The 10,793-nt window shown below is 42.6% G+C and overlaps 1 protein-coding gene across 1 annotated transcript; it reads left to right on the top strand.

The window, feature by feature from the left end:
- The first annotated feature begins 2,116 nt into the window (after window positions 1-2,116).
- vps39 (VPS39 subunit of HOPS complex) lies at window positions 2,117-10,496 on the top strand. The gene is made up of 25 exons (XM_077620164.1): window positions 2,117-2,345; window positions 2,522-2,713; window positions 3,102-3,167; window positions 3,235-3,299; window positions 3,365-3,407; window positions 3,574-3,668; window positions 3,746-3,844; window positions 4,676-4,768; window positions 4,860-5,043; window positions 5,811-5,931; window positions 6,069-6,189; window positions 6,256-6,385; window positions 6,453-6,595; window positions 6,660-6,800; window positions 7,361-7,502; window positions 7,570-7,656; window positions 7,729-7,802; window positions 7,873-8,089; window positions 8,154-8,282; window positions 8,591-8,693; window positions 8,762-8,807; window positions 8,871-9,020; window positions 9,090-9,224; window positions 9,289-9,380; window positions 10,028-10,496. The coding sequence occupies exons 2-25, from the start codon at window positions 2,641-2,643 to the stop codon at window positions 10,104-10,106; spliced, it is 2,628 nt and encodes an 875-aa protein (XP_077476290.1). The 5' UTR covers window positions 2,117-2,345; window positions 2,522-2,640; the 3' UTR covers window positions 10,107-10,496.
- Window positions 10,497-10,793: the final 297 nt, after the last annotated feature.

The following is a 10,793-nucleotide window of genomic DNA, read 5'->3' as shown; positions in this document are numbered from 1 at the left end:
TCGTTGTCGGAACAAAACACTCATTAATCTTCTATACACGAGGGTCACGGGGGTGCTGGCGCCAATCATGTAGAAACAAGTCTAATTGCAAAATTGGAAGAACAACATTATTATGCTAACAATTTTGGATTGAACTGTACATTCCTCCTTTTTTTACCCAGTAAGATGAATCGTAGCTCATGAAATGTCTTTTGTCGCCGAGTGGAACACGTTATCCCCCGACTTATTTTCTGGGATTGAAAAACAACTGTAGATTTATCTTCGGTTCGGCAGCCAGCTGCGCAGATAGGAGAGGTCACCCGAGCAGATGCGGATTCAAACCACGTGTTGGTGACGCTCTCGACGCGCCGTGATGGATCGGGCCTATGAGACTGCAGATGGGAGCAAAGTTTTAAGGCTGACATTTCATTTGAGTGGAGATCGCCTCCCAATTCAAATACGGGAAAGAAAGAAAAAGGCGACAAACGCGACGGGCGGCGAGGGCGGAACAGGAAGGAAAGGCAAGACGTTCGGCCCGAGATTACGGGGTGCGCGCTCGTGCGGTTTGCCGCGAGGTCAAACGCGCGACCCCAGTCAGCATCTCCGCCTTCTCCTTGTCAATCCTATTTGCAGGGATGAAAAATGTATGTATGTACAGTATATATAGCATTTAAGTATATGTTTTGTACAGTAACACAAATAGTGAACACCTCTAAAAATAATAAATATGGCCTTTTACTAAAAAAAAGTTAGCAACAGTAAACACGGACTGTTAGAAAGTAATCATAACTCAAAAATCGTTATTGCATTTCAATTCTATTAAAATAAATTGGCTCGGTGACTAGTGGTTGGCGCGTTGGTCTCGCAGTTCTGAGATCGAGGGTTCAAACCCTGGTTGGAAGATTCCTGTGTGGAATTTGCATGTATTTCAGTTTCCTCCCACATCCTAAAAACGTGCATGCTAGGCTAATTGGATGCTAAATTAGCCCTCAGAATGAGTGTGAAAATGGGAAAGCTAAAACATAAAATGAAACATAGCCTAGAATACAAGTGAAAAAAAATGATGTTTTGGGGGAAAAAGACACCTAAAATATATGAAAAATATACAAAATATATGAACAAAAATAAAACAGAACATTTTAGCAAAACAAATATGGCCAATTTCGTATAGTATGTAAGATAACACTGAATGACCTCGACACCCAAAATGAGTCATGGAATGAAAACCATAATCCAAAATGTTCAATGTAGTATTAAACACAACCTGGGGAGTGTTCCCACAACTGCTGCAGTTTTTTTTTGCAGGACAGACGGCAAAACGTCAGATTCCACATAAAGGCAACAGTTGGCAGAAAGTGACATCATCGGTTGCCGGGGAGTTTTCTGCATTGTTATGTTTGGTCGTGTAGGTCCGGCTGGCCAATCTCAGTGACAGCTGGACGGCTGCCGGCCTGCTTTCCGAACGGCCACACCGTGGTGACATGGGCTATCGACTTAACTTTTTCGCTGCCTTTCGGACTGTTAAAAAGGATCATCCAAGACAGATGATTTTTTAAGAAATTTGCTGTGTCATGGAGGAATTTGCTGTTTGGAATGATTGGGTCTGGAAGATAAAATAGTCAAACATCCTGCATCCTGCTTTGAAAGGTTTATTAGAAATAAAAGCTGGACAAAAATCAATAAAAGGTTAGCAAAGTGGAGCAGGATGTCAACAAACTGTTATTGTGAAACTATATATTTGTGTGAAACGTGCTGCGAGCATCAGAATAAGTGAATATTTACAAAAACAACAGTGCTTTCAATTCAGTTGGATGTGTAAATTAATTAGTCAATTGAACATTTAATATTTTCCAAACCGTTTCTATTGTAATCCATTCAATGTTAGAGAAAGTGGAATTTATGTTGCGTTCACTTGCGCCGGTAAAGATGACTCTTACCAATTGCCTATTGCGAGTGAGCCCTGTTTATGTGCGACAATACGAGTCCAAGTTCCTATAGTTACGACACTCCCTGAAGGCAGCATTTGACACTTGCTTGATTGGGCAAAACAACTTTCCGTACCTTATCGCGAGATTTGATCAATAAAAACAAAAACAAAACACAAGGTTCGAAGCACAAACATGTACAATTAAACATTTTCCTCTATAAAAGATGCTTTCCCACGCAACGTCATTTCACACCGGTCGCCATATTGTTTTCAAAACGAACTCGTGCGCGTAAACGCATATTTTAATTCGCGACTCGTGAGCGAGATGTGACGAGTCACGTGCAGCTTGTAGTCAGCTGAACCCAAGAGGAACTAGCTCCGAGCTAACGTGGCTAATACCCACACGAAGCGGGTCCCTATTCCAATGACACATTCAAGGGTTTGGACTCGTCGTCGTAGTTTTGTATTTAAGTTCGTGGGCCGACTTATCGACGCGGATATCCTGGAAAGAGGCGCAAATCTCTTAGCAACTATTTAGCTACGAAGCTAACTGTTGTTGTGGTCCTTGGAGATACTTGACACCCAAGACAAATTCGTTTTTTTCCTACTATTTAGTTTGGTTCGTGAGGGATAATCTACTCCGATTGGTTCATGAAGGCACCACCACTACCACCGTGACCAGCGGCGACTGAGTGGATCACTTGACCGTCTGTTTTGGGTTGGAATCGGTCAAGATGCACGACGCCTATGAGCCGGTGCCGATTTTGGAGAAGCTTCCGCTCCAGATTGACTGTATGGCGGCCTGGGGTGCGTTTTAACCACGGATCGTGGGGCATTGACAAAAATAAAGCTCAATATTATGTGAACGAAATGGATTGGCTAGCTGTCACCATCAATGAACGAATAGAATGAATACGTCATTGATTGGGATGTAAACAGTTCATTTATAACCAAATGATAGTGAATCTTCAGACCCTGCTTTGCTGATATTATGAACCCATTTAAAGCAAGTTACATTTTCACCTAAAGAAATCAAAATATACAAATCAATTCAGCTGTTTTTTGCTTTGATTGGATGATCGCTTAACCAAAACAACACGTGTCTGATTACAGTCATTTAACATCTCCCAAATTGCTGGCCATTGTTAAGAAAATGGAATAAACCGTGCTAATATTGCATTTTTTTTGCCTATAGAGGACTGGCTGCTCGTCGGAACCAAACCCGGACATCTCCTTTTGTACCGGATTAAAAAGGATGCAGGTAGAAATGGGATTGCAAAACGTTCCGATTTTTCTTGCCTGACGGTTGCAATTGTTTCCCTTTTTAGCCACCAACCTCTTCGAAGTCACCCTTGAGAAATCTAACAAGCACTTTTCCAAGAAGATCCAGCAGGTACTGACGTATTTTAGTCGCACGATCGTACCCAAGCGTACCCTAATCTCTCCTATCTTTCGCAGCTCTACGTTGTTTCGCAGTACAAAATTCTCGTCAGTCTTCTCGGTGAGAGTCACTTTTTGTCAAAGCTACAGAAATCTATTTAAAAATTAAAATGCTGTCATAACGGCAGGCATTTCTATGGTCGGTACAATGTTAGCAAAGCAAAAATGATTTTTTTTAAACAAATTTCCACCCCTTAAAAACGTTTTTGTCTACATTTTTCGCGCAGAAAACAACATCCACGTCCACGACCTGCTGACGTTCCAGCAAATTACCGTAGTATCCAAAGCTAAGGGAGCCACGCTATTTGTATGCGACTTCCTGGTGGGTTTTCCTATTTGAAAGCATTTTGCCGCTCGTGTTTAGCCTTAGCTTAGCCTAACCTTTTTTTTGGTTTTCAGCAACGCAGTTCTGGAGATGAAACACTGAGAATGTGCGTCGCCGTAAAAAAGAAGTTGCAGATGTACTACTGGAAAGATCGAGAATTCCACGAACTGCAGGTACAAACAGAGATGCCAAATATTACAATTTTCCGCACGCCAGTTTTTACCAAAATACTAAATACGCATTTTGTATCTAAACTACAAAAATCCCAAAACAATCTATTTTTCCCCCAGCAATTTCCAAAAAAACTAAAATTTGAATGTCTTTGTTTTTGGTTTGCATTATAATTTACCGTGACGATTACAGTAATCCCTCGATTATCGCGTCTTCACTTGTTGTAAATTCGCAACTTTGCGATTTTTTGCCGCTGTTAATTACAATTTTTTTAAAAAAAATTTAGTTTATAAAAATGTGAAAATCCACGCTGAATCTCGTAAGCCACTTTTGCTAGTAGGACTGAGCACTAAAGAAAAAAATAAGTTATAGGGGTGACCCTACTTTGCGATTTTTCAATTATCGCGGCCATGTCTGGTCTACATTAACCGCGAAATTTAAGGGATCACTGTAATTTCAAAATGTGAATACATTTAGCATTTTCCACGTGTCAAAACATTCAATTATTTTGAAAAGTAGCGTGCTCACTTCCCTTTCAACAACACGTTTCTAGCAGTGTAGACGCGAGTTGGGCTAAAACCAAAAGGTGGGTCATTTCATTCCTTTGCAAGAATGAACTATTGAAAAAAAGATAACAATTTGAAAAACATTCGATAATATTGAGCTTCATTTTTTTGTCAGTGCCGCTAGGAAAAAGGCTCACAAAATGGAAAAAAAATTTTTTTACCCTCCACAAAATATGATTTTAGACATTTTGCAGTTCTGTACAAAGTCAGAACATATTACTAGATGAACTAAGCTTACTTTTTTTGTTGTTTTTGACTTTTTTTCAGGGAGACTTTGCCACTCCAGATATTCCAAAATCAATGGCCTGGTGCGAGAACTCCATCTGCGTGGGCTTCAAAAGAGACTATTACCTCATCCGGGTACTTCCATTTTACAGTCCTTTAAAGCTAGGCAAAATGACTTTGCATTTTTTTCTTGGGATACGAAATAAGTTTCTATGTTTGTCTGCAGATGGATGGTCGTGGCACCCTCAAGGAGCTCTTTCCTACGGGCAAACAGCTGGAGCCGCTGGTGACGCCGCTGTCCGACGGCAAGGTGGCCGTCGGGCAGGACGATCTCACCGTGGTTCTGAACGAGGAGGGCGTTTGCACCCAAAAGTGTGCCCTGAATTGGACCGACATCCCCATAGCCATGGGTAAGACTTGGGACTTATGTTTTTTTTTTGCTTACTTTTCATTGTCATTGAAATAATTCGTTTTAGCTTATTTTTGTTTAAATTTGATGTCCATTTGACCTTCACAACGGGGGTGCTGGAGCCTATCCCACCCAACTACGGGCACCATCCTGTATTAGTGGCCAGCCAATCGCAAGGCACATGGAGACAAACAATCAATCATAGCTAGGGGCAATTTAGCATACAATTAGCCTAGCATGCATGTTTTTGGGTTGTGGGATGAAACCAGAGTACCCAGAGAAAACCCAAGCAAGCCTAGAAAGAAAATTCAAACTCCACACAAAGTTCCAGACCTGGGATCGAACCCTCAATTTCAAAACCACATGACCACTGTATTTAAAAAATATATATTATAGTCATGTTTTAAAATTCCCTTTCCACAAAGAAAATATTTTTCTTTTTTAATTAAGGCATTTTCATTACATTTTGTATAAATAAGAATATTTATAATTGTTTTCCTATTTGAAAATGTGTAAAAAAAAAAAAGTTTAAAAACAAACTAGAGACTATGTACTATTGAGTCATTGCCTGTCAAGAACGGCTATAGATTTTTTAAAGCGGGAAGCCATCATTTTTACTGAGTGCAATACTGTTTCAGCTATTATTTTTTTTAATTTTAATTGTAGCGTTGATTTCTAGCAGTATACGACAATATTTTATGTTTAGCTATACGTTCATTTTGATGAAGCCTAACAATTTTGATTGACAACCCCTCTCTCACCTTGTAGAGCACCAACCTCCATACATCATCGCCGTACTGCCCCGCTACGTGGAGATCCGGACTTTGGAGCCCCGACTTCTGGTCCAGAGCGTGGAACTGCAGAGGCCTCGTTTCATTACGTCCGCCGGGTGCGTACTTGCTAGCTTGAAACGAAAAACAGTAGTCAAAATTAGCTCTCGCACTTTCAATTTATAGTTGTTTTTAAATGAAGACATATAACACTTGATTTTGAAGGTTGACCATGAGCTTTATTCCATTTTTTTAGGCCAAACGTGGTGTACGTGGCCAGCAACCATTTCGTATGGCGTCTGGTCCCCGTGTCCATCGCCGCGCAAATCCGTCAGCTGCTTCAGGACAAGCAATTTGAATTGGCTCTCCAGCTAGCGGTGAGCACCCAAACACATTCCCCTTTTGAATTTCTCCGTCCATATTTTCCCTTTCCCTCCCTCCAGGAGATGAAAGAGGACTCGGACGGCGAGAAAAAACAGCAGATCCATCATATCCAGAACCTGTTCGCCTTCAATCTCTTTTGCCAGAAGCGATTTGACGACTCCATGCAAGTCTTCGCCAAACTGGGCACGGGTGCGTAAGACCCCCGAGCCGTAGTTTGGTTTCCCCACTCGCGAGCGCTCGCCGCTATTTTGCGCAGATCCCACCCACGTGATTGGCCTTTACCCGGACCTGCTGCCGTCCGACTACCGCCGGCAGTTGCACTACCCGGACCCCCTGCCGGCGCTGTCCGGAGCCGAGCTGGAGAAAGCCCACCTGGCGCTGATCGATTACCTCACGCAGGTGAGTCTTTTTCGGCCCGATCTGGCGGCGTGTGGCGGTCACGGCGTTTTTTCCCCGGCGACAGAAACGCAGCCACCTGGTGAAACAACTCAACGACTCGGACCCGTCTACCACGTCGCCGCTGATGGAGGGCACGCCCACCATCAAGAGCCGCAAGAAGCTGCTGCAGATCATCGACACCACGTTGCTTAAGTGCTACCTGCACGTGGGTATACACCGCAGAACTACAGAAAATATACAGTCATCCCTCAAATATCGCAGTTAATGTAGACAAAACATGGCCATGATCATTGAAAAATAGCAAAGTAGTTTCACAACTATTATATTTTTTTTTTCTGTTGCTGAGTTCTAGTAGCAAGCGTGGCTTCTGCATTTTTATGACCTTAAAAATATATTTCTCAATAATTAATAGCAGAAAAAATTGCAAAGAAGTGAATTTGCGATAATCGAGGGAAGACTCTTTTTTTTATTCCATTTAAATACATTGATGAAGCAATACAACATTTTTTTAACATAAAAAAAATCCCCAACAATGTGGAAATTTTATTTAATTTTTTTTAAATTGAAAAAGAGGTGAATGAATAGAAAAAAACTAAGTGTAAAAAAAAAGTCTGAATAGTTCAGTTGACTAAAATTGTCAAAATGGTTGTGGATTAATTTCATTCTGGATTTATGCTGTCGGCCCTAAGAAAATTAGATATTCATTAAAATGACAAAATCCTAATCCATATTTTACCATTGATTTTTCTTGTTTTTGTATTGTAGACTAATGTCGCCTTGGTTTCCCCCCTCCTGCGCCTGGAGAACAACCACTGCCACATTGAAGAAAGCGAATACGTGCTAAAGAAAGCGCACAAGTACAGCGAACTGATCATTCTCTACGAGAAGAAAGGCCTGCATCAGAAAGGTAAGCTCTCCTTGCTTCTACACATACTTGCTTTCCGGATCTTAAAAGGTCTCCCCTCTCACCTCAGCTCTGCAGGTTCTACTGGACCAGTCCACCAAGGCAAACTCCCCACTGAAAGGCCACGAGCGCACCGTCCAGTACCTCCAAAGACTGGGTGAGCAACCACAAAAATGAGTTGTTTTTTTAACGTATTTTTTTACATACTCCTCTGACTCCGCCCACACAGGTGTGGAGAACCTGGGCATGATCTTCGAGTTCGCTCCCTGGGTGCTGAAGATCTGTCCCGAAGACGGGCTGAAGGTGCGTTTTCTTCGTGGAGGACGCATCGTATCGCTGCTGACTTGAAAAGACTATCCCTCCTCCACTCCAGATCTTCACGGAGGACCTAACCGAGGTGGAGACGTTGCCACGGGACGGGGTGCTCCACTTCCTCAAAGAGGGCTTCAAGGAACTGGCCATCCCGTACTTGGAGCACATCATCTACATGTGGGACGACAAGGGTCCCGAGTTCCACAACACCCTCATCCAGCTCTACCTGGAACGCGTCCAAAGCCTGATGAAGCAGTACCTCAACTCCCTGCCGGAAGGTCTGGCCCGAAAACGAGATAGACGTGCCTCGTTGTTTACGTGAAGGAAACGCTTTGACATCAGGAGTGGCGGCGGTCCCGGCCGGTACGGAACGGGGCGAGCTGGGAGAATTCCGCAACAAGCTGCTGTCCTTCCTGGACATTTCTAGCTGTTACGAGCCGGCGCGACTCATCAGCGACTTCCCCTTCGACGGTAAGAAAAAGGAAATGAAAATCCTTTTCAATTACATACCTGTCAACCTCTGCTGATAACTGCCCTTATAAATGATTATGATTCCCCTTACAAACCCCCAAAAAACCTTACAAACACCGTACGAGTCGTACGGTGTTTGTAAGGTTTTTGGGGGGTTTGTAAGGGGAATCATAATCATTTATAAGGGCAGTTATCGGCAGAGGTTGACAGGTATGGTTCTATGTCCACCTGGAAGCCACGCCCCCAGAGTGGCGAGGCCTCGGCGCTAACCAGAGGTCCGCCGGACCCTTTGGACCATCTCTTCCCAGGTCTACTGGAAGAACGGGCGCTGCTTCTGGGTCGCATGGGGAAGCACGAGCAGGCGCTCTTCATCTACGTGCACGTTCTGAAGGACACTCGCATGGCCGAAGAGTACGTGCACGTGCACACACACCCCCAAAATGGCCGCCATGACAACTTTTGCCTCCACCTCTGCGCAGATACTGTCACAGCCACTACAGCGGCTCCGTGGAAAGCGATAAAGACGTGAGTGGGCCGGCGATGAAGCTCCGCCCACAGCGATGGACGTCCGAGCATCTTCGTTCGCAGGTGTACCTGTCACTGCTGAGGATGTACCTGTCCCCGCCGGACGCGCACTGCCTGGGGCCCATCAAGATGGAGCTGTCGGAACCTCGGGCCAACCTGCGGGACGCCTTGCGGGTCCTGGAGCTGCACCACGGAAAGCTCGACACCGCCAAGGTACGGCAGGACGTCGGCCCGGGAACTATGAGGGGGCGCTGAGGCGGTTTTTGTTCCCTCCCGATGCAGGCCATCGACCTACTGCCGGCCAACACGCAGATCCGTGAGATCCAGGTCTTCCTGGAGAGCGTCCTGGAGGAGAAGGCCCAGAGGAAACGTGGTGACCAAGTGCTCAAGAGTCTGCTGCGGGCGGATTTTCTCAGGGTGAGATTGGCTAGATGGCAAGCCATGGGGCGACTTGATGGACTTTTGGGCTTTTTTTTTCCAGGTGCAGGAGGAACGCATCTTTCACCAGCAGGTCAAGTGTGTCATCACCGAGGAGAAGACGTGCAGAGTTTGCAAGAAGAAGATTGGAAACAGGTACACTTTTTTTGCTTGCGTCTTTTGGGGGCGTTGCATGCCATAGATGGCCTGTCTTTTTCCATCAGGATGATTGGCAGAGATCGTTTGATTAAAAAAAACAATTTAAAAAAAAATACTCAAAATTATCTTTTTGTTTTTTAACGTATCTATTTTTTGATCAATATATATTTTTAAATGAACACATACTACTCAAAATTATCTTTTTGTTTTTTAAAATATCTATTTTTTTAAATCAACAATTTTAAACTACTCAAAATTATCTTTTTGTTTTTATAACATATCTATTTTTAATGAATAATATTTTTTTATTATTTTTTATTTTTAAATCTAAAATTCTAAACCATTTTTAAGTTACATAAGAGAATATCTACCCCGTATTGATCTCCAGATTTAACTTTTCCTTTTTTAAATATGAAATATTCTATTAGAATTGAAAAGTTAAATTGTTCTTTCATGTTTAAAGGAACCGCTCACTTCATTTCAAACAGATTGGAATTCATTTTTATCAATAACATCTAACGGGTTAACTATTTTTTTAAGGTGTTGTGAGGTGCCTTGTCATTCCGCAAATGAAGATTCATAATTGACGATCGTTATGGTCGATTAGGTTGACCAGAATCTCCTGTTTTTTCTTGTTTTTGCAGTGCATTCGCCAGGTACCCCAACGGTGTGGTGGTTCACTACTTTTGCTGCAAAGACCGAAACGCCTGTCCCACGGAATAAAATCTCCCAACACAATGTTCTCGCAAATGAAAGGGGGAAAACTGGAGATTTTTTGGGGTAGCTTTTCGACGGAGGACGCTTCGACTGTTACGCCTTCTTTCGGACACCAGATTGCTCAATTTCGCTTGTCGGGTTCAACCCCAATTGTACATTTTCACTTCACCGATATTATTTATTGCTTGATAGAGAATTGAAGGGCAAATGTTTCTTGCGTGATTATTTAACGCCAAAAATGGATGGTTACATTTACATAAATGTTAGCGCACGTGCTGCTCGACTTTTCTAACTTTTTTTTGACCAGTGTTTGCTTTCATTTCTAATAAACATTTTGCCAGCAGGATGTTTGACTGTTAGCCTTCAGACACAATAAAATAAAGCAAATCGCTTGCATTGTGGGTATTTCATGTTTTTATTGTGTTTGCTGTCATTTCTAATAAACATTTTGCAAGTAGGATATTTGACTGTTAGCCCTCAGAGACAATTAATTAAAGCAAATGGGTTGTATAATGTCTATTTCATGTTATTAATATGTTTTGAGGTTATTATTATTAAGATATATTCCAATATTTTGATTCTTAAAATTTAATTTAGCACATTTTCTGGTTGTATTTCAATATGTCCGTTCTATTTTGGTCCGGACTAAATACGCACTTTGACAAATGTTTGGGCCCCGTTCACACGTGGAAA

The sequence above is a fragment of the Stigmatopora argus genome, chromosome 15 (genome assembly GCF_051989625.1).
Source record: "Stigmatopora argus isolate UIUO_Sarg chromosome 15, RoL_Sarg_1.0, whole genome shotgun sequence".
Lineage (NCBI taxonomy): Eukaryota > Metazoa > Chordata > Actinopteri > Syngnathiformes > Syngnathidae > Stigmatopora > Stigmatopora argus.
This window is presented reverse-complemented; position numbering and strand designations above follow the sequence as displayed.

Coding starts and splice junctions, on each gene's coding strand:
- vps39 (XM_077620164.1), top strand. CDS start 2,641: ATGCACGACGCCTATGAGCCGGTGCCGATTTTGGAGAAGCTTCCGCTC. Junction 7,657..7,728: donor CCAGTACCTCCAAAGACTGG/GTGAGCAACCAC, acceptor CCGCCCACACAG/GTGTGGAGAACCTGGGCATG. Junction 9,021..9,089: donor GAAAGCTCGACACCGCCAAG/GTACGGCAGGAC, acceptor CTCCCGATGCAG/GCCATCGACCTACTGCCGGC.